At 46.9% G+C, this 21,595-nt stretch overlaps 1 protein-coding gene and 1 long non-coding RNA gene across 13 annotated transcripts in view; one reads left to right on the forward strand and one right to left on the reverse strand.

Annotated features, from left to right (window-relative positions):
* The window catches only part of ADAMTS17 (ADAM metallopeptidase with thrombospondin type 1 motif 17), a 338,906-nt gene that overhangs the window by 63,329 nt on the left and 253,982 nt on the right, over positions 1–21,595 (reverse strand). For all 11 annotated transcript variants that reach the window (XM_070620387.1, XM_070620368.1, XM_070620376.1 and 8 more), the window contains 4 exons: positions 18,807–18,887; positions 9,594–9,751; positions 6,447–6,606; positions 3,503–3,638 (listed from right to left, as the gene is read on the reverse strand). In XM_070620387.1, coding sequence (XP_070476488.1) covers positions 3,503–3,638; positions 6,447–6,606; positions 9,594–9,751; positions 18,807–18,887 — 535 coding nt within the window. The remainder of the gene's footprint in view (positions 1–3,502; positions 3,639–6,446; positions 6,607–9,593; positions 9,752–18,806; positions 18,888–21,595) is intronic.
* The window catches only part of LOC139083487 (uncharacterized), a 70,853-nt gene that overhangs the window by 30,329 nt on the left and 18,929 nt on the right, over positions 1–21,595 (forward strand). The window contains exon 1 of one of the 2 annotated variants that reach the window (XR_011540243.1): positions 17,186–17,504. The exons of the other annotated variant lie outside the window; for it this stretch is intronic. This is a non-coding gene — a long non-coding RNA (uncharacterized lncRNA). Of the gene's footprint in view, positions 1–17,185; positions 17,505–21,595 lie in introns of those variants that run through there. 2 annotated transcript variants of the gene reach the window in all.

Below are 21,595 nucleotides of genomic sequence, written 5' to 3' on the forward strand. Positions count from 1 at the left end.
TCTGCTTTTGGAAATAACACTCATTTTTTAAGTCTGATCCACATGATTTTACAGAGTCAGGTAAGAATGGAAGGGGGTGGGACAGATGGAGAGTGGTAGGAAGAAACCTAGTATTTATCCAGTTACATGAGAGCAAAGGCCTGTCTGTCTTTCTCACCTCTAAACACCTTGGTTCCTTGAACAGGATCTAGTGAATGGTAGGTGCTCAATAAATACATGTTGAATGAATGAAATTACTGAAGCTGTGCGACATGCTCAGCGCTGTGCTGGATGCTTTTAACAAGAGTCTGGAACAAGGGCAACAAAAAGTAACTCAGTATAATAATGTGCCCTCCTTTGCAATCACATGAGAATGCATTCCCTGAGGTGGTACCTTCAGAGCTCAGGCTCATGCTGAGGTTGCAGTCCCAACATCTCAGTGGGCAAAACGAGGGTAAGTAACAATCTAAGGCAGGGCTCAGGGGCCAAGTCTGGCCTGTAGATTGTTTTTGTATAGCACAGGAGCTAAAAATGGTCTTTACATTTTTAAAAGATACAAAACAAAAGAAAAATAGACATCAGAGACTGTCTGTGGCCTGCAAAGCCAAAAATATTTACGATCTAGCCCTTTACAGAAAAGTTTGCTGACTCTTGTTCTAAGGTGATACTAAGAATGTGCTTCTGAAGTTACTTTCAGTCTAAAGTGTGTTTGTCTTGAACTTGTGTTCAAACACGGCAAGACTGCGGGACTGCGATCTGTCAGACCACAATGACTCTGTGAGCATTCTGGAGCCACACACACATACTCGATGTTCTTTATCCCAGCTTAGAGCAGCTCCATAGGACAAATTTAGAGAGTTGGCATCTTTGTTACCGCATGCTTGTTTACGTGACCTTTTTTGTGGGTGTTTTGCTACATGATCTTCTGGTGAGAGTTTTGCAGCACATTGGCATCCCCCCCTACAAGATCTGTGGGTAGCAAAATCACAAATGCGCTACGCTGGCCCACTTGGTATAATGATCAGAGGGCTTTGTCATTGGAGCTTTGAATTCACCTGGAATTCAGTTGAAATACTCAAGATGTAACCTGATTACCTCTATCTTTCACTAAATCTGGGAAATTTTTAGTCATTGTTTCTTCAATGATTATTTTCTTCTCCATTCTCCGTCTCCTCTCCTTCTGTGACTCCAATTACACTTATGTTAGAATTCTTGATATTATTCCACAGGTCACTGAGTCTCTGTCATTGTCAACAATCTTTTCTTTCCATTTTCCAGATCGGATAATTTCTATTCTTCTATCTTCAAGTTCACTGATCTTTCTTTTGTCATCTCCAATCTGCTGTTAGACTCACTGAATGAATTTTAAAAATTTAAGATATTGCATTTTTCAGTCATAAAATTTGTTTCTTTTTTAGTGTCTCTTTTTTTCTGCTGAGATTTCTTATGTGTTGATTATGACCATAGTTTTCCTTATGTCTTTGGGCATAATTATAATAGCTGCTTTGAAATTCTTGTGCGCTAATCCCAACATATGTATCATCTTGGATTCAGTTTCTATTAATTGCCTTCTCTTGTGAGTATGGGCTACTTTTTTCTGTTTCTTTGTATGTCTAATAATTTTAGATTGTATCCTGAACATTGTGAACATTGTCTTAATCTATAGCAGTGCTATTCGATAGAAACAAAATGTGAGCCACCTAAGTAATTTTAATTTTCTGGTATCCACATTAAAGTAAAAAGAAACAGGTGAATTTAACTGTAATAATATATTTTCTTTGACCCAATGTATCCAAAATATAAGTATTTCAATGTATAATCAATAACAAAATTTATTAAGATATTTTATAATCTCTTTCCATACTAAATCTTTGCAATCTGGTATGTGTTTTACAGTACATCTCAGTTTGGACTAGCTAGTGGTTACCATATTGATCAGTACAGCTCTAGAGTATGATTCTGGAAGAATATTGAGGGTTGGTCCAAAACAAGCCACTCCATCATTACAGGAAGCAGAATCACTGACTGATGGTCTTTATACTTTATTCCTTGGAATTCTGCAGGGATGTCGTGGGCCTACTATGAGATGAGGGGAGGCAGAGTGCATTGGGCTACTCTTCGCTGTCGTATATGTGTCTCAATTCAATCAGAGCAGCTCTGATTTCATGTTTCATATATTTTGTTTCTGCACATAATTTAAAACATATTTTGATACTAAAACAGTTTGAAAACATAATGGTTTCATAATATGATTCTTGAATAGATCCCCTTAAGATATTTCTTGCTCAATCATGCCCTTGAGCCCAGCCGACCTCTCCTCCTCTCGATACACTTACCCTACCTTCTAATCACGTTACAAGAGCCAGGCTGTCTCCGCTTTAAGGAGAAGAGATTGTGGCCTGTACAGTATTTGAGTCTCCACAGTGGCAAGTCCTTCCTTCTTTGGTCCCATGTGTATGTAACTGATTGATTGATTGATCAGTTGATGGGATTGTGGGATGGCTGCTCATACCCAAGATGCTCAAGAAGAATTCCCGAAGTGAGCTCTTCCTCATGGCCTTCAACGCTGGGGTAAATTTCATTCTTAATTTGCCAAGGACCACATACAATCAATGAAACAAGGCTCAGCATCTTGCTTCCCCTCCTGTCTTTTCTAACTCACACACATTTACCAGTTCAACAAAGCAAAGGGGGTTGGGTTCAAAACCCAAATGCTTTGTGAAACTTTTGCACCAGGCACGTGGCATAAGTTGAGCTTAAGGAACCCCAAAAACTGCCATGTCAAAAGTCCAGTCTAGTTAAAAAAGTTAAACACACCTTAACCTGATGCACAGACCCACAAAACAAAAACCAGGCACCTCAAGCCAGAGTAGATTGGGAGACCAGGGGTGATATCACATAATGTAACAGAGTCCTAGTACCATGCAAACTCCTATTAAAATGACTGGAAATAAGAATGCTTAGCTGATGAACACGTTTCACACACTTCATCTAGGCTGACGGCCAAGAGAATTCACTTCAGAGCGCGTGAGTAACATGACCGTGAAAGTTGGGGTTGGGAACAGAAGCTCTGATGGATTCCAAACAATAAACACCAAGACCTGTACTCACTGGCGTTAATTTCAGCCACAGAAACAGGCCAGCCCCAAACACTAACCTCCGTGCACTTACTCACGGGCATCCACACTCTGATAGTGATTTTCTTTTCCTCCAAGACAAAGTAACTTGGGGGAGTTGACACGTACCAGTTGAAAGTGTGTGACAACAGCCATTTTTTAGTCCATGAGACGTTCTTAATGATCTATGAGACACCTTCCAGCTAAGATTGTACATTTCCATCAGACTTCTAGCTTAGTAGCCAGAAATTCGGTATTTCAAGTAATCAGAAATCACTCAGCAATAACAACAGAACGTGGCACAGAGCAGTACTGTGGTATTAACTGTGTGTCCCGCTCACTTCCCCCGTTCAAAGGCCTTCTGCCCCTACTCTGGCAGGTCCAAGCTTAAGAAACCAGCTCCTTACCGTGACTGACATGGGTGTGAATTGCACCTTCGGACTTGGGGCTCTGGACGGCTTGCTTGAGGGCAATCACTGTCATTCACCAGAGTCGTGGTCTTGTTAACAATCTGCGTGCAGGACACGATGGTTCTGCGTTCCCCTGGAAACCAAACCACAGGGCACTGAGAGGCTGTGGCTGCACACACCTGGAAAGAGCATTTGTTTACACTTATGGAGGCGCATTCAGGTACATCTTTTGATCAGTTTGTCACTTAAAGTGACTGTTGTAATGCCTTTTTGGTTGTCAGGAAGGGAGAACTGTAATCTTAGTGATGAGAGTGTGTAAGACATGGTCAGGGCAGTGTAGGGCAGGAGAAAAATTCCAGAATAGGATCAGAAAGAAGCAACACCTCAGATCAGCTGTGTCCTTGGACAGATTGAGATTCATCCAGGCCAAAGTTGTGATTCAGGTCTTTAATTTCCACAAAAGATTGCCAATTTCTCTCTTTATTTTTTATTGAGGTCACATTGGTTTATAAAATTATATAAATTTCAGGTGTACATCATATTTCAACTTGTGTAGACTGTGTCATGTTCACCACTGAAGTCTAGGTGCCATTGCCAATCTCTTTATCTGTTTATTTGATGTTTACGTCTATGGAGATCTGGTCTCGATTAAATATCTGTACCTCAGCTTTCACCAGAGATCATGGCTTCTTATTACAGAATTCCTACTTGCTAGGGAGAAGCAAGGAACAGGGAGGCCAGTCTGAAGGACACACAGACCCGCATCCTCCAGGGAGGCATTCTAGAGCCAATCTGAGAACTTGTCTATCCAGCCAATTGCTACTTATGCCCAAGCATCACCTGCTCTTGGGAATCTTCAGTAACCGGTTACTCCAACTGGATGCAGCCATTCTCTTGTGTTCCCAAAGCACCCTACACTACTTGGCCATGACTTTGTCAGAGTGGCGAATAACTGGGATCTAGGAGGGCAGCCTCTGGATCCAGGCTGTCTGGGTTCAAACTTCGCTTGGCAACCACTATCACAGTGATCATAAGGTTGATCGATAGTAAGCCACCATGCTTCTGAGCCTCAGTTTCATCAAGCGGGCTGGTTCACTTAACCTCCCTGTTCCTTAGGGTGCTTTGGGGATGGTTAAAAGAAATTGATACAAATGAAGTGCTCAGAACAGAGCCTGGCAGGGGTTAACACTTAGAGCTAGCTATATTCCTGTTGTTATTATTATTTGGGAAGTCCGGCAAAAAAAGATTAATAGGATGTCAAGCACAACTGTTTGGATCCCAGACTCCTTGATGGGTCTGTCTCTTGGGGAATTTGTCATGTAGGGATGACTCCAAATTATGGAATCTTTTTTCTGATTCCTTGAGGAAGATTCACCCTGAGCTAACATCTGTTGCCAATTTTCATTTTTGTTGAGGAAGATTAGCCCTGAGCTAACAAAAAATTATGGAATCTTGAACTATACTGTCAGCTCCTACTGCCCGTAACTACAGCCTTGTGTGACTACAGAAAGCATGGAGCCGCCTCAGGCCAGATTTCAGTTTTGGCTGCAAGTCTGACAAAGGGAGCTGGGAGTCACTGGTGTCATAAAAGATGCTAGCATGACAGCAGCAGAACAGCCCCCACCCCCAGGAGGGGAGCCTGCTAACTGTGCCATTTGGGCCATGCTTAGTTTGCAGCAAGTTGCCCAAGAGGATAAGTCTGGTGCAATCAGGGATATGGGCGTGGGCTGGATCTGGAGGCTGGAGGGCCATCAGCACGGAGGGACAGCTGCGGGAGAAGGGGACTCGCAGGGATAGGCGCAGAGCAGGAGGACGACAGGGCAGACGGTGGAATCCTGAGGATACGCCAACTGCCACAGGGCTGCCTCAGGAAGAGGCTGAGAACAAAAAGTGAGGGCGGTTAGCCAAGATGTGCAGGAGAGGGAAGGAATGCACAGTTGACCCTGGCAGTGTCTGATGGACTCAATCATGCTATGGCTTTAATTCCTATTCACTGGAAACGAGACAGGTCCCTTAAACAGCAAACAACTCCCTGCATATTGGATATCTGACAATGTCAGCTTAGCGGTCAGGACTGGCTATGGGTGGGGCCATGCCCAGGTTCCACCCTGCGATCCCACCCTCTGGGTTGGCATTCCAACGGCCAGGTCAATCTTCTCTCCTAACTCTGCCCATCAAAATCTACCCATCCTGTGCCCCACCTCCCATGTCCCTGCTGTGCACCCTGTTAGGGTGACAAATTCCGCTGAACTAGGGGCTTCTGGCTAAGAGGTCAGAATGGCTTCCTATTGTTTCTCCCAAACAGCACAGTAATAAATATGATGCCTTTTGTTCACTTGATTTTTGCAGTATGACAGGCTCCTCCCTGCTGTGGGGATGAGGGCTGCTCACCCTATTTTAGAGGTGAGGAAATTCAGGTATATAGAGGGTAAGTCATTTGCTAAAATACGAAAGCGAATTGCCAAGCCAGGAATCATGCTCTGAATGTTTCACCGGACCTGCAGGATTTTTTCTTTCCATTGTATCCTCTAGTGGGGTTACTGCGGCAAAGAGAAAAGGGTATTTGGGAGCCAGAGGCATCTTTTCCTGCCCCTCCACCAAGCAGCAACAGATGGAGGTCTATTCTGTTCATTCCCAGGGTCACCAGTCACGCCTGTGACGTAGCTGTGCGTAGGCCAGGCCTCCACTCACAGGTCAGAGTCGGGGCCCCAGGCCACAGGCAGAGCAGCTGTGTGGGCACAGCTCCAATGTGCAGGAGTTTGGAACACTGCCCAAGTGCTCTGCAGAGAGATTTGCAGCGGGACGTGGTTAAGTCCCCGTGGCAATACAGGTTACGTAGCCAGCCCTTCCATGTCCTGCGCACTGGCCGCAAAGTGCCCTGAATTCACTCCTTCCTTCAACAAAACCCACACCCAACGAGTCCGCGATCCCAGCTCCTCACCTCCTCCACACTGCACGCTGCACCCTTCCCAGCCGCTGTGGGTCCAGATGAACAGAGAGTCCTGGGGTTTTTCTGGTTCACTTTGATTTTCAGCAGTGTAGTTTACAGGAACAGTGTATTCGTAATGAATTCCATAATTTTGATCATGAAATAACAACACCTGGATCAGCAGCAAAATAAAAGGCCACTTTGAAATGGAGGGAAAGCCCACAAGGTCGCTGAATTTGCAAGCCAAGCCACACTGTGGCTGTCGCCCTTACCAGAGGTAACCAGTTTTTTTCTGAGCTTCAAAATAGGTTCTACCTAGGGGAGCTCCTTTATTTCAGTCTTGGGTGCCTCAGATATTCAACTTGGGGGCAGAAGCTACATGAACCATCAGAGGGAGCTCTGCTCTCTCCCACTGGAGAGAGGACTGGTTTAGATGAGGAATTCTGGGATAAGCACTTCCGTGGGCTCTCATTGCACCTACTTGGAGAGCTGCTCTATGCAGAGAAAAGTACTTGTGTCCGCATACTCACCCATGAAGCTGCCCTTGCAGGCAAGAAAGACACAAACATACTGCTTATACCTAAAAATATACTACATACTACCTTTTACTCTGAACAAGTAGAGTTACCCTACTTTGAAAATGAACTTCACTTTCCACTCCCCTAGCACTAATCATTGCTATGTGTAAGGCAGGCTCAAGGGCAAACCCAGCCCACACAAGCGGAGCCTTGGGAATGCCTGTTTGGGAGTCCAAGGATGCATGAGCCTTCTCGCTGCCATGGGAGCTAGGATGATGATGATGCCCATGGGGTGGCAGAGGCCTGGCTCAGGCCTTAAAGCTGGGAGTGAGGGGTGGGCAGCCATCCTGCAGCTTGGGGACCCTTGTGTCTGCAATCTTGGTGAGTGAGCAGATGGATGGGTCTGCTCTTTGGTAAGGCATGTGACAAGCCCTGTAAGGACGGTGCTCTACCAGCTTCATTTCTCTACACATAAGCTGTAAAACAAACCCTCTTGTCGGAGCTTAATGTGGCCTGACTGTGGGTGATGTGTCCTCAGGCCAGGCTTCCAACCAGTGGGCACGCTGGGTCTAGGCAGCTAGCACCTTCACTTCCAGGCTGGGGGGTCTTCAAGAGTGGGCCAGCGGGAGCTAATGGTGGAATGTGCAGGACCCACCTGACTTAACTTAGGGAAGGCCAGGTGGAAAGCAGGTCAGATGACGGGAAGGATCTTCCCTCCCAAGCCTCTCCCAGCCCTCCAAGGGCTTGAGTTATAGGGTGAGGGTGGGGGTGGGGTGCTAAGAGCAGTTCGAACTGCATAAACATCCACCTCTCCAAGAAACAGACTTGCAGTAATGCGTTTGGAAAAATGCCTCCAGTTAAAAAAAAACCAAAAAACCCTTTAAAAGATCTTTATTATCTCAGTATGGGAATAAGACCGGTGAATCGAGAATCCATATGAAACCAATTTCATGCAATTTTGCAGCCACATATAATTTGTGTGCGTGTGCATAATTGGTTTCAAATGCAGGTCCCTGTGGCTCTATGGGTGCTCCTGACCCTGCAAGCAATGTGCCCACCCCGGTCTGGGGACAATGGACTTATATTTAGAGGCAGAAGGGCAACTTTCATTTCTAGGTTTAAAAACTTGAAGTAACAATCGTATTTTAAGAGAGAAAAGCGATTAATATTAAAAAGAGCTGGAACTTCAGCTGTGGCAGTTTTGCTGGGTTTATTTATTGTGGTCTGAATGAATCCAGGCTGTGCATCTGCTTTAATGGGCTGACCATTCATCCAGTTTATGAAAACTTTCAGGAAAGAAAGGGAATGTTCCCACCTTGGTGTTTGCTAGAGAAAGCAACTTCACATGCTAACAGGTGATGTTGCTTTACGAGTTTTAGCTTGTCTTTCCTCTCTCTTTCAGCCCCTCTGAGTAACTGCTTTTAAATCAGGACTGGACTTGGACTAGGAAACAATCTAATGACTTAGATAGGAAACAATCTAATCACAAAGAAATGGCTTAGGTACAGGTTCTTGGGTCCCAGAAACCAACTGGGACCAATATATTGGCAGTGGACCTAGTGGGCTGAGTGTTCCATTGATGTATGTCTGGACAGTTTAAGTCATGCATGGAAACCAGTTCACTTTGCTCTCGTCAGAAACCGTAACGGGGTTGGGCCACCACGGGCGATACCCGTACTGGTGCCATGCTCACAGGCAGAGCTGGTCTCCTCAGGAGATTCCTCAGGGGGTGGCCAGGGAATCTTTAGGGTGTCACCTAACCTTAAAGAGCTGCAGGTTGCTAGAGACCACAAATTCACGGGGAGAAAGAACTTCCTCTAGCAGAGACTTTGGCAAGCACTGAAGACAAAACGTGCTTTGATTACGGACGCACACGCTGCCCCAGATCCCATTCTTTGGAAGGAGACATGGAATCAATAATCACGAGCTATCAGAAGTTAGCCATGCAAACTCCTGGACCCTGAGAAGGAAACAGCGGCACTCCTTTCTCCGGAGATCTTTAATATTCTTAAAAGGATGCAAAGCTGGCTGTTTAAGTGGTTTGCATGGGGTCTTCCCTGAAACAACAGGTAAGATAAGGGTGCCTGATCTGGCCTGACTGCAGAGGGTTCTTGATTCCCCCTGGGGAGTAAATATTCCTGTAGAACCTGGTTCTCCCTTCTGATTCCTGAACGTTTGTTGCAAGCCGAGACTGGAAAATCTGAGTGAAGTTGGCTTGGAAATAGAGTCAACAGTTCACTTCCAAAAGGTAGTTTCCAATGTGGATATACAAACTGCGGGGCGGATCTATGCCATCTGATATAAAAGCACAGACGCCGAGCGGCGCTGCCCGCTTAACGAGGCCAAGTCTCACCGGCTGCCATGTGGCTAAGCACTTCCTCCTGGAGGCGGTCCCTGTTAAAAAGATGGGCGCTGTGCCAGGGCGGGGCCACGGTGAACTTCGGAGAGGGGAGGATTCTGAAGCATGTGGTGAAAGGGATTAGACAAGAAAAGACCGAGAGACAGGCTTGAGCAGCAGGTGGCCAGGTAAACCACCAGGAACCAGGTGCATCTCTTCCCCACAAGGTCCTGGGGAAGAAGTAAACCCGAAAACCCCTTTGAGCCTCAGTCTCAAGGCAAATGCAAAAGCACAGCAAGTTACCATCAGGTACAGGGGTGTTTTGGTGGGTCCCTTGGCAGAAATTTTCTCCCACAGGCCCCTTCTAACGTAGCGGACGGTCGTGCCTGCGATCTGGAACTCTCCGGGGAGTTCTATCTTCCAGTCACTGTTGATGGATCTCTTATTGGAGTCTTTGAGGGCTGGAAAGAGAATGGAACACCATGAAATAAGGGGGAGTCACTCTATCTTTAAAGGGAATCTGAGTGTCCTGAGGGGTGGGTCAGAGGTCTCAGCTTCCACCTCCACCAGGAAAGGAGGGAGGCCTGAAGGGAGAGAAGGCAGGCTTCCTGTGTCCTGAGAACAGCAGCCTGGCTCACAGGGAGTCAAGAGCTCAGGAGCCACAGGACCCTCCGCAAGAGCTGCCCTGACAGGCACCCTCCAGCCTGGGCTGCCTATCTCAGAATCCACAGCCACGAGTGAGGGTGCAGGGAGGACGGGGACAGCCACAGCCAATCACATCTCCCTAAACTGACAGAGGAGAGGGTTTTCTGCCATGAATGAACACTATTTTAATATGTCCGCAGCTACAAAATGGGTTTTGCTGCTTTAGGAACACTCCTCGATGCATTTTACTGCTACTTACCCAGGGCTTTTTAGAGAGGGCAGCCTAATCCTCACATCTCTTAAAGATTTGACAGCGCCGAGTGAGTAAAGTCGATGCTTCTTCATGAAATGATCATTTTTCTATTGAATATTAGAGTCTGTAAGCCTGAGCTGCCCACAGATGTGGTGGGGGCCCTCCCACACCGGTCTGTGCACTTTAGGTTCATGCTTTGTTTGCTCACACCTCCACTCGGTACAAAATGTGTTGGAAGAGAAAAGGAATCAACGGTTTGCTGACTGGCCATAGCAAAAGTTTGGTTTTCCATGCAGGCTATGTATTTATTATCTGTGTGCTCACCAGTGACTTTGTCTCTTCACTTAGGTTTGGAGTCATGTTGTTCTCACGAGGAGAGCACGCTGCAGAGAAATTCTGTTTTTTTTTTGTTTTGCTATCTAGGAAAGAAAAAAACTAACTAGAACCTTCTCTGGCATTTAAGAGAAGGTGGCAAACAACAATAGGTGAGAAGTCTTTGTGTCACTCACAAAGTGAAACTCCCAGCACGCCCTGAGCCCATGCCATGCTCTCTGCAAGTGCCGCTGGAGTCCCTGACGCCCCAAATGCTCTGTCACTTTGGGACCCTGCTCAGTCCACCATCACCGAAATCAGGTTCTGCCCCGTTCCCTACTCTCTGCTTACTGAGGCCAGAAACAAAACGCCCTCATTTAACATCTATTTTGGATAATGAGAGTTGAAATGAAAAAGGGGCTTTGGTCAGCCCTAAATTCATGAGCCCCAGGCTGGGTTAGGACTTGGTAGGGCCAGTCCTGGCCAGGCCACAAGCAGCTGCAGTTCACTGGGCCTCCACCCCCTCGTCTCTAGGACCTGAGGGTCCCAGTGCTCGCTCCTCCCCAGCCAGGCTTGTCTGGCACACGCAGACAGACGCGTGCTCAGGACTCCTTGCTAATAGGAACTGCCAAGAGAAACCGAGAGAGAAGTGGGACGGGCCGTGTTCCAGCAGAGCGGCTTCCAGGTGGGCTTCACATCCAGGGTGGCTGTGCACAGTGAGCGGCTGAGGATTACAGGACTCCGGGGAAGGCCGAGAGAGAGAAAGCTCTGCCGCTTGGAACCAAATGTTCTCCTTCAAGAAACGCTACCCGCTATTGAAATTTCCTGGCTACTAAAAGGGAGTGAGACGGTTGGGATACTCACAATTTCTGCTCCTTTTTCTCTTCCTAAGCCACCACCTGTAAGCCACCATTTAAGGGGCACATTTTCTGGTTTTACCCATTTAATCTTCCCAACAACTCTCTAAGGAAAAGGCTTATTTTCCTCTTTTCACAGATGAGGAAATGGGGGCACAGGGAGGTTAGGGAACCTGCCTAAAGTTACACAGCTATTAAGTTGTAGAGTGGAGACCTGAATCGAAGCATACCAAGCTCAGCACTCTTATTCTGGCAATTTTAACCACATTCTTTAGGTTAGAGTATCACTTTAGAGTTTTATGACAAACACTTTTGAAATGTGCAAATGTCATACTTGTTTTCAGAGAACAAATTCTAGGCTCATATGGCTGCAGGGGCTCATGTTTTCTATACCCTTAAAAAAATAACTAACCTTACAGATTTCCAAAGCTTCCAGCGAACCTATAACCTAAAACACAGTTGTATGTTAATTACTGGGGAATCTGGGTGAAGGCTATACGGATATTCACTGTCCTTTCAACTTCTCAGTAGGTTTGGAAGATTGTCTCTTGCACATGCATATGTAAATTTGATTTCAGGAATCCGTGCAGGCTGGTAGGAAGTAGCAGAGAGACAAAATGAGGGGCCACAGTCCTCTAAGACACGCGTCAGGAAGAACAAGCCAGGGAGGCGCAGGGAGCGCCACCGCCCCTGCCCAGTCCCTCACCTTTTCCTGAGGGCCTTCTAGCCGGGTGCTGAAGACACAGCTCCTGCCTCAGGAGCCCAGCGTGTGGGAGACAGGTGAGGAAACAGATGGACACAACACAATTTCATCAGCTCTGCGACAGAGGCGAGTCTAGGCCCCGCGTCTGTGTGGACAGGGCCTGGGGCAGATCGGGAAGGCCTTCTGAAAGAGGCCCCTCTGAGCCGAGACTGCAAGAAAAGTAGGGAGAGGAAATGGGCGGGAGCACGTGGGCAGGCTTGGACTGTTGCTCCTGACCCTCAGAGGCCATGACTGCTCTTGCCAAGGTGAGTTTCCGGGGGTGGGGGTGGTGAGGGTAGGGGAGGCACTCTGCCCTGTGTGGAGAAACAAGTGGGAGGCGAAGGAATACTCTTTTCAGGAGTTTGACTGGGAAAAGGAGGTGAGAGACGGAGAGTGACTACGAAGGGAGGAGGACAGAGATGGCTGTTACTGTTGCTGGGACAGGGGATACTGGAGCATGTTGAGACCCCTCATAACTTGGAGTCAGAGAGTTGAGCAGAGAGTTTCTTTAAAGCTGTATGCTGCCCACCATCATGCTTGCGCCGACCCCACAGAACCCATTTCCCACACAAAGACCAGAGGCACGCTGGGGCAGCTGCTCTCCCCCTTGTCTCGGCCTATCCATGTGCATGAGCTGACTCCCACATTCAGCGCCCTGGGCCAGGGCCTTGGTTTAGAAGTCGGGGCCCTGACCTTGCTCCTGTTTTATGGCTGCTGTGAACATCCAGCGTGTGGCTGCCTTGCATCTATTTCTCCTTCAAGTAACAACACTCAGAGTTTCCTCTGGGGATATGTTCTTCCTCCAGTCTTGTGAGGCTGACCCCAAACTCCACCCCAGCCCATGGGCCCATCACCCAACCCTGGACAGTAAGAGTCAATTCCAAGACTTTCACCTTGGGAAGAAGCAGCTTTCTTTCCAGGGGGTTGCCCAGAGACTCGATGAAAGTCTGGATCTGCCAGTACATGGGAAGATGCCCCCAGATTCAAGTCCATGGAGAGAAGACAGCAGTGCCAAGATGGAGACAGATGTTTCCCATGACATCATTTTAAGCCTCTGGATCCAGCAGTGCCTGAAGCCAATGCTCAGCAACTGAGAACTGGGTTTGGCTTTCCTATGTGCCTTTTGAAGGCTGGTTTTTTAAAAATATTAACCATGATAGAGGCAGGGCAGGGCAGGAAAGAAAATTACTAGTATGGATTCCTAGAAGTCACCCCAGGATCCTGACTTACGTGAGCTTAGCGTCCCCTGAGCCTGGAGGGCCCAGCATACTCTGTCCAGGCCTTGCTGTCTCCAGGCCTCTGCTCCTGTCCAGCACTAACGTTCAGGAGGGGTGGCTCTTTCTCACCTGGCCTTGCTCGTGCACTTCTCGGGCCCTCTTTCTAAGGTGCTTTAAAGTGATTTATTTAATTATAAACTGAAAACTACTCCACCTTTGTGCCAAAAGTCAAACATCTGGGAGGTCAAGAGTGGGCAGGACTGGAAGAGTGCAGGAGGGCACATCTGGGGATGATTATAAAACTCTCCACAGAAACACCACAGAAGAGTGGGGGTCGGCCTGGGAGCCCCTATTCTGTCGGCAGAGGCACCTGCTGTGGGTATGATAGAGAGGAGGGATGTAGAGCCAGTGGGGGCTTGGGGCATGCCAGCCTCTGATCCCCAGAGCAGGGTCTTGCTTCAGTAGGGGGTGTGCTGGGAGAGGTGGGTGGAGGAGACATTTCAGGAGGTGGTCTGCAGTGTGGGTCAGGGGAGGCCGCAGATATGGTCAAGGAAGAAGAGGAAGGGAAATGAGAGAGGCAGGCTGTGGCTAACCACCTATTCTAGAACAAGGCCAGCAGCTGGATGGGGAGGAACAAGGCAGATAGTGCAGCGCTGGTGACAAGCCCTCTGGGGAAGGAAGCCTAGATTTACAGTGCTTGTTGCTACCCAAGGTGTAAATGCCACGAGGGTGGCAGATACAAGTCATCCACGTGACCTCAGCGAATGCAGAGCCAAGAAGAGCTCCAAACTACCAGCTCTCCCAAGCCACGCACAGCTGCTGGGGCACCCCCAAGGGTTCCAAAGGCACCTATCTTTGCCTTGGAGGGTCTGGTCTGCAGCTGCTGAGTTGGTGAAATCTCACACTATCACACCTTTGAGGTGTTGGGGGGGGGGGTGCTCTCACGGCCTCAGAAAGAATAAGCTTTGCATGCCCGAGCTCTGCCTGTGGCCAGCTGCACAGCAAGTGCATGCTTCCAGGCCCTGCACACAGCTTTCCAACTGCTCCTTGGCTTCCCAGCTGAAAGCAGCACCCCTTCCTTGGGACAGTTTGATCATGACCACGATCCTTCACGCATCTTGCAGTGGGAGGAAGACAGGCACAGTTAAAAGTAGGTCAGCAGTTCCAAAAAGCACAGGGATCACTTTGAACCCACTGATGTTGGTATAATTTAGTCAGCAAGAATCAAAATTTGCAGGTTGCTGTGATCCATGCTGAGACGTGGGAACTTCCTGCTAAAATCGGAATTTAGGACCTGACATTCCTTCAAAAGGGTGAGACAACAGCCTCAGAGATTCTGATGGAATATCAAGATCGTTATTAGCAGTGAATAAATAGGTTCAGTGTGGAGTCCAATGAGAAAGCCACTTGGTGGGGTCACGTCAGCTCCAGAGAGCCAGAATGCTGATCGCCCCCTGGCCCACCTGCAGCAGCCTCCACCCCGAGCAGCTTCACAGAGCAGGTTTGTGAGAGCCTGTGAGGCCGCAGCTGCAGGGCCCTCACAAGCACAAGTCCTTTCCAAGGCCCCGTACAAAAGGTTGTATTCTTTTTCTTAAAGAAGGCCCCCAAATTAAATAAGTTTTGGGCCCCACAAGTTCCTGTCTCTTTCAATCCTTGGGCATCAATGGTTTACGCAGGCCCCCTTTGCCTGTAAGTATTTTGAGATTAATTTGTATTTGAAATGGGGACTTTTCACACCTAGAAACTCAACAGGGGCTGTTAAGATGATTACAAATGCTTTGATTTGATAGGCAAATAATAGAATTAAGAACAAATGGAATTCTGAGTGATTTGATTCCATCTGTGATGTCTTAAGTTCTGATTTGCTGGGGAGGACATTTTCACGTGCCGGTTCTGCCTGGGTCAGAGCTTGGATGTTTTAAACCACTGTCCAAAATACAACAGTGCTCACTTTTCAGTGTTTTGCTTAGAAGCCTCTCAACAGCTAGAGAGACTTTCGCAGGGACAAGGATGGGTACATGCTCCTCCCTTGCCAGATAGCAGAACAAAACCTCCTCAAGGGCCTAGGAGGTGAGGTCACGTGCTGAATGTCCATTTTCATCCTGGGGCCTTCATTCTCCCTGTGGACATTTATACATCGTCCCTGGACTTCCCGGCATTGTGGGAGAAGATCATGAGTCATTCCAGGGAGCAGGGAGGGGGCATTCCTGATGCGAGGGCACAACTCCTCTTTAGAGCTGGCTGGAGGCAGGTGTAACAAGTCTGCCCCTGTTCACGTGCCCTCCTCTTGCATGGCGCAGTGAGAAGCTGGGCTTCTTTTTGTCTCTCCCTCTTGGATTCCACTGGAAGACTTGACCCACAGTCAACCTACTTCTAATCCTGGCATTGAGTCAGCTCCTTTTATTTCCACTAGGAGTTCTGCCAGCTCTGTTCTTAGCTATGGATGCAAACTGCAGAGGCATTTCCTGTTCCAGGTGGTTTTGAGCAGAAAGCCAGGCAGCGTGGGCTGAATGGTAGGTGGGGTGAAATTCTTCAGGAACTGCTCCCAGCAAATGTGAGAGTAATTCAAAGTTACACTGGGTTGACTTCCAAAGCACCCAGCCCCGAGTGGAAACAAGGCTTGTTTGAACTAACTTTAGAAACATAATGAGCAGGGACCACCTTCAGATTTGCCCTTGTGCACACACCAGGCCCTGGAATGTTGGGATTATGAACTGTGGATAAGATAAGGGGACAAAGGCTGCCTCTAACCTCCCATGGAGTTCCAGTGAGCTGATAAGCTGCCCTGAGACATTGAGCCAATCTCCTCGAGATGGACGTTTGCTTCTCTGAAGTCCACACAATGAGGCAGTAGCAATGGGCAGCTTTAACATGTGTTCTCCAGTGAAAAATTGTCCCCATCTGTTGATCTCTGGCCACGACTGTAAACCTCAGAGCAATTCTGGGAGGCTCCAAGAACTGCAGAAGGCCCAGATGAAGTGATGAGCTTGGACAAGCTACTGAACCCCTGGAGCCTCAGTTTCCTCTTCGGTGAAACAGGCATGGCGATGCTTTGCAGTACCTTTGGGGCATTAGCGGTCAGGTCTGCAAAGCAGAGCAGGGCTCAATGACTGGGAGCCAATAATGTTGATGTTAGTGTTATTATTTGCATGTGTGGCCCTCAGGCTTCAGGAGCTAAGAGGGACCACCATGAGAGCTAGCTCCCCTGGGCAGCATCCATTAGTTGTTACTTGTTGGCCCTAAAATGGGTTCCAGTGAAAAGTTCATTTTTACTATAGGAATTAGAAGTTGAGTGATCTAAAGGATTCTGACATCCTTCTGTCATTCTTATATTGCCACAGAAAAGTAGAGATAATGCTTTTATTTTTGCCAGATACCTGGGGCTGGGGTCAGGTGGATGAATGATGCTGGGAAGTCTCAGAAGCCAGGACTGGAAGCCAAGGGACTTACTCACAAGGGCACCTGCTGGTGCTCTATGGAAGAACCAATAAGTTAACCTTGGAATTGCACCAGCTCCTGGAACACTGGGATTATGATTTTTGGATAAGAGAAGGGTCAAAGGTGATGTTAGCCTCCCAAATAGGCCTGGTGCCCCTGTGGAGCAAAAATGTCCTTTCCAGGTAGGGGAGGGCCAATGTACCAGTTGGAAAGGGTAACTTTTGGGGGTGATACTAGGTGATGGGCCTTCTGAAGCAAACAGTGGTGAAGTTGACCCAATTTCCGTAAGTGAACAGAAAGACGGTGGTGGGGGGGTGGGGCGGGTTCTTTGAGAATTTAGTAAAAAGGCTGTCACTCTGAAGAAGCTGCCAAAAGCAGCACAAGGCTCTGTTTTAGAAAGCATTTATAAGCACTGTTCTATTTGTAGAGTCACAGCTGGCACAGTGCGGAGAAGAGTGCCAGGCTAGACTGGGACAATGTCCACACTGTAGAGGTGGGAAAAACCACAGCACTGATGAAGACCAACATGGATATCAACCTGAGGGACAGCAAAGTCCTACCTTGGCAGCAGGAGCAGCAGTGGCTGTTACGGTCTCAAGGAGGCAGGGCGGAGGGCAGATGAGAAAGCTGCGGAGGAGGTGACAGGGCTGCCGCACACAGTACGGAGCCCCAGAGGGCTGCTTATTGGTGAGCCCCGGTGTGGGCACTTAGAAACAAGAACTCCTGTCCGCAGTCCTGTCGTTCCCCAAGGTAGGTGTGGGGGGATCATCCTAGTGTCTGTAAGTGGTTCCTAACTCTTAAATAATAGGATGGTGCTCTTCATTCTAAGCTTGCCTATTAGAGGTTTGTTTTCCGTCTGTCTCATTAGACTTTGAATTCTAAAATAGAGAGCATTTCAAAGACAGACTTAGATACGTTTTTATCTACAAAGTCAGCAACATGGATAAAGATGTAATTTTTTTTTATGACTGATAAAAGTTGAAATAAAAGCGTTTCATGAGTAACTTCTTTTTAGCCAAAACAACTTAATTCTTAAGTTTGGAGCCAGAGAGAGATCATGTCTCACATGTTTTTTTTAAATCTCAAACAGCACCTTGCAACAAAGACTGAGAGATTATGAGGAAGCCCAGGAGAGGGGGGACCTGGGTAGGTGAGCAGCCACCTCCAGCGTGAAATCCAACCCGAGACAAGAACATGGGAGTAGGGCTGGCGGGAGGACGTGGTCGCAGCAAGTCCCATCCCAGTGAACTCAGAGCAGAGGCAGCTCCTGGGCACCCTGCTGGCTGCTGCCATGGCAACATAAAGAACACTTAGGCATGTCAACTCAGCACTCTACCCTGTGGCTCCAGTGCCAGGTTGACCTTTGCAGGGGCTGACGGGGAAGCTGGGAGTTAAGCTTAGGATACACTCAGAGGGTTTTCTATGGCTAAGAAGGGGTTCAACTGAACAATTATTCTTAGGCTCTAAGCATGGTTCTGTAGAAGGTAAGGAAAACCAGTCTGGAATGGAACCCAATCCTTCCACAGAAAGACACAGGCGTCTGTGCCTGAAGTCCATGGAATTGGCCACCAGGAATTTGGAGCACACAGTACTTAGTGAAAATCAGCGTTCTTTTGGGTTTCCATGAGATTTAGGGCTATTACTCTTTTTCCAGCAAAAGAATCATCCCCAGAGCCACTGACAGCCTGCCGGGGGTTTCTGCAAGTTAGGCAACTGCCCAGACTAAGACTGCTCTGAGCTCTCCTGGTGTTATCTTGGGGGACTTACGCTACCCCAGTTCCTCACGTATTCCTTCACTCTTCTGTCACCTTCCTGTCTGTCCAAAGCTGGTGGTTCCTACTGATCACCTGCCACCCTCCACCTTGGAGGTGGCTGCACTTTAGCCAAATATGACAGCACTGTTTGGTCCACTCTGATTACTTATATCATTACACCTAAAATACGAGTATAAAACCAATGGCCTGGGAGAATGATGCTGAACTGAATGACCAGCCTGATTGTCGAAATCAATTCTCAGAACATAAATTGTGAATCAAATCCTTTTTGTTTTACCCAGAAAACTGTGGGCAGGTTTATCTTCCACCACGCGAATCCTCCGAGCTCCAGCTGGAATGATGGCGGCTTCAATATAACCTGTGGTAACAAATAATATAGAGGTGAATCACACTGCCACCCCTGATCAGGGTCCCACGCAGCATCCCCTACCAAAGTCGACCTTACCATACCCCCCATGGTAATGTCAGACACTGTGGGCTGGTACAGCTCTGAGAAATCAAAATAGTCAATTAACAAGGAGTGAGTGTTCTTTCATGGCCAGAATCTCCTGGCTCCCAGAGAGCGCCATTTGCATGTGTTAAAAGTTGAATTGTGTCATCTCTCCTGGCAACCAAACCCCCTAGTGCCTCAGAATGTGCCCTTATTTGGAAATTGGGCCATTGCAGATGTAATTAGCTAAGATGAGGTCACACTGGAGCAGGGTGGGCCCCTAATCCAATATGATTGGTGTTCTTATAAAAAGGGAAAATTTGGACACAGACATGCACACAGGGAAAATTTCATGTAAACATGAAGCAGAGATCAAGATGATGCATTTACAAGCCAAGGAATGCCAAGGATTGCCAGCCAACCACCAGAAGCTAGGAGAGAGGCCTGGAACAAATTCTCCCTCATGGCTCTCAGAAGGAACCAACCCTGTAGACAATTTGATCTCAGACGTCCAGCCTCCAGAACTGGGAGACAATAAATGTCTGTTGTTTATGCCACCCCGTGTGTGGTACTGGGTTATAGCAGCCGTAGCTGACTGAGACAGCCTGGAATTCTGTGTGAACAGTACCTCCCTGGAGGATGGGTGTGGAGTGCCCCACCCACTTCATTTATTGGAGGTTCCTTTGCTCTTTGCTGGACTTTATACTTTCCCTGAATCCATGGATGACGGCAGAAGCTAAGCGACCTGCCCTATGACAAAGCCACTGCCTTAACACACTGCCCACTGTTTCCTGCGTCCACTGTCCTTTGGGCATTTCAGCAGCTATCACAGCGCAGACTTTTTTCCACTTCCTTTTCTAAGTATAGTGGGAGGCCCTCAGAGACCAGGGCCTTCCTCTGGCCATGCCCTGACCCCGCCCGGGCCCAGAACAGCAGGTGGTTAGTGAAGATTTGGGGAGGACACGACTGAGGCTGCCAGGGAGGAGGTCAGCGAGTGGCTGATGCCTGGTTAACTGGGCAATTGTGTCAATAAATGGGCCAATGTTATGGTGAGACTCTGAAATGCAGGCTGGTAATCATTTTGTTTTGATTTTCATTTGGGTTTTAGACAAGGGTAATAGGCATTTGCCTCAGCAATTTAGATGATGATCCCAAATTAGATTCTGAATGTGAGGCCTGTGGTTCCCAAATGTGATCATCAGAACCAGCAGGGGAGCTTAAAAAATGAGAGATTTCTGGGCCCCAACTACATAGGGATTATGGAAATATCTATTTTAAGGGGTTTAGTTCCTCATTTTCTCACAGTAAAAATGGCTTTTTTACTATAAAAATAGTACACAATAATTCAAACTACAAAAGGGGGAAAAACAAAATCAACCCATACCACATGGCACTAAGTAAATAACCCTTAACTAATATTTTGGTGACCAGCCTTTTCAGCATTTCTTAATGCATATGAACATACACACATCACTTTACATAACTAGGATATTGTACACGGTTTTTGAAAGATCAAGGACAACTTTAAAATAGAGTTTTGCTCAAGGTACAAAATTGAAAAGTTATAAAAGGACAGGTAGACAGTATATCGTATATCTTATATATCGTACAATATATCTTGTACACTATATCCTGTAGCTAGCTGCTTTCCAACACTCTTATTCTTTATAATAACATGTGTATTTTGGCTAGGTTTCTATGTAGCTAACTGAAACATCTGTCCATATGATAGCTTTGTTTCTTTCCAATCTGTATGCCTTTAATTTCTTCTCCTTTCACCATTCTTGTTGGGACTTACAAAACCACGTTGTATGCAACACGAGATTGTGGCATCCTTGTCTCATTCACAAAGTTCACAGGAATGCCTCCAAGGTTTTCCCACCGAAAATGATGTCTGCTCTGAGAATGTGAAGGGATTCATTTATCCGGTTAAGGAAGGCCCCTTCTATCCTGGTTTGTTAAGAGCTTTTGTTATGAAGAAGTCTTGAAGTTAATCCAGTGCCTTTCTGCATCTACAGAGATCATCATATTGTTTTCCTTCCAAACAGCACAAGGAGCCTCAGAGCAGAGCAACTGTAATCACACTGGTCATGGCAACACGGCGTGTGTGTGAGTCAGTATCTTACCTCTGTCTTTCTTTCACAGATACGTTTAGTTAATTGTTAGTTCCTTTTCATTCTGATGTTTTCCTGTAAACTTTTAATTATATTTACACTTCTATTATGTGACATCAGTTGTAAGTGCAGTATTTTAATCCCTTGATACTAAAACATGGAAAATCAGCATGATTACTCCACACTCCACTTTCTTACATCCCATTTCCACTCTTATTGTATCATTATTCCTATGTTGTATTAGTTTATAACATTTATCTTTTGCTAAGATAATTCCTGTAGTTGTTTTAGTCTTAGACCTAAAAAACAATGTTCATTTTATGTCCTTTTGCTACAGTTTCTCCAAAAAATTCTTGCTTGCCCCAAGTTTGTTCTCTTAGAGATGGGCTTGTGGGAATTATATTTTCTGAAATATAATAAAGTAAAAGATTATGGTTCACTGTCCTTATAGTTGCATGTCAGTTTGGCTGGTATAAAATTCTTGGGTCACACTGTCTTTCTCTGAGGCTGTTATATAAGTTG

The sequence above is a fragment of the Equus przewalskii genome, chromosome 1 (assembly GCF_037783145.1).
Source record: "Equus przewalskii isolate Varuska chromosome 1, EquPr2, whole genome shotgun sequence".
NCBI lineage: Eukaryota > Metazoa > Chordata > Mammalia > Perissodactyla > Equidae > Equus > Equus przewalskii.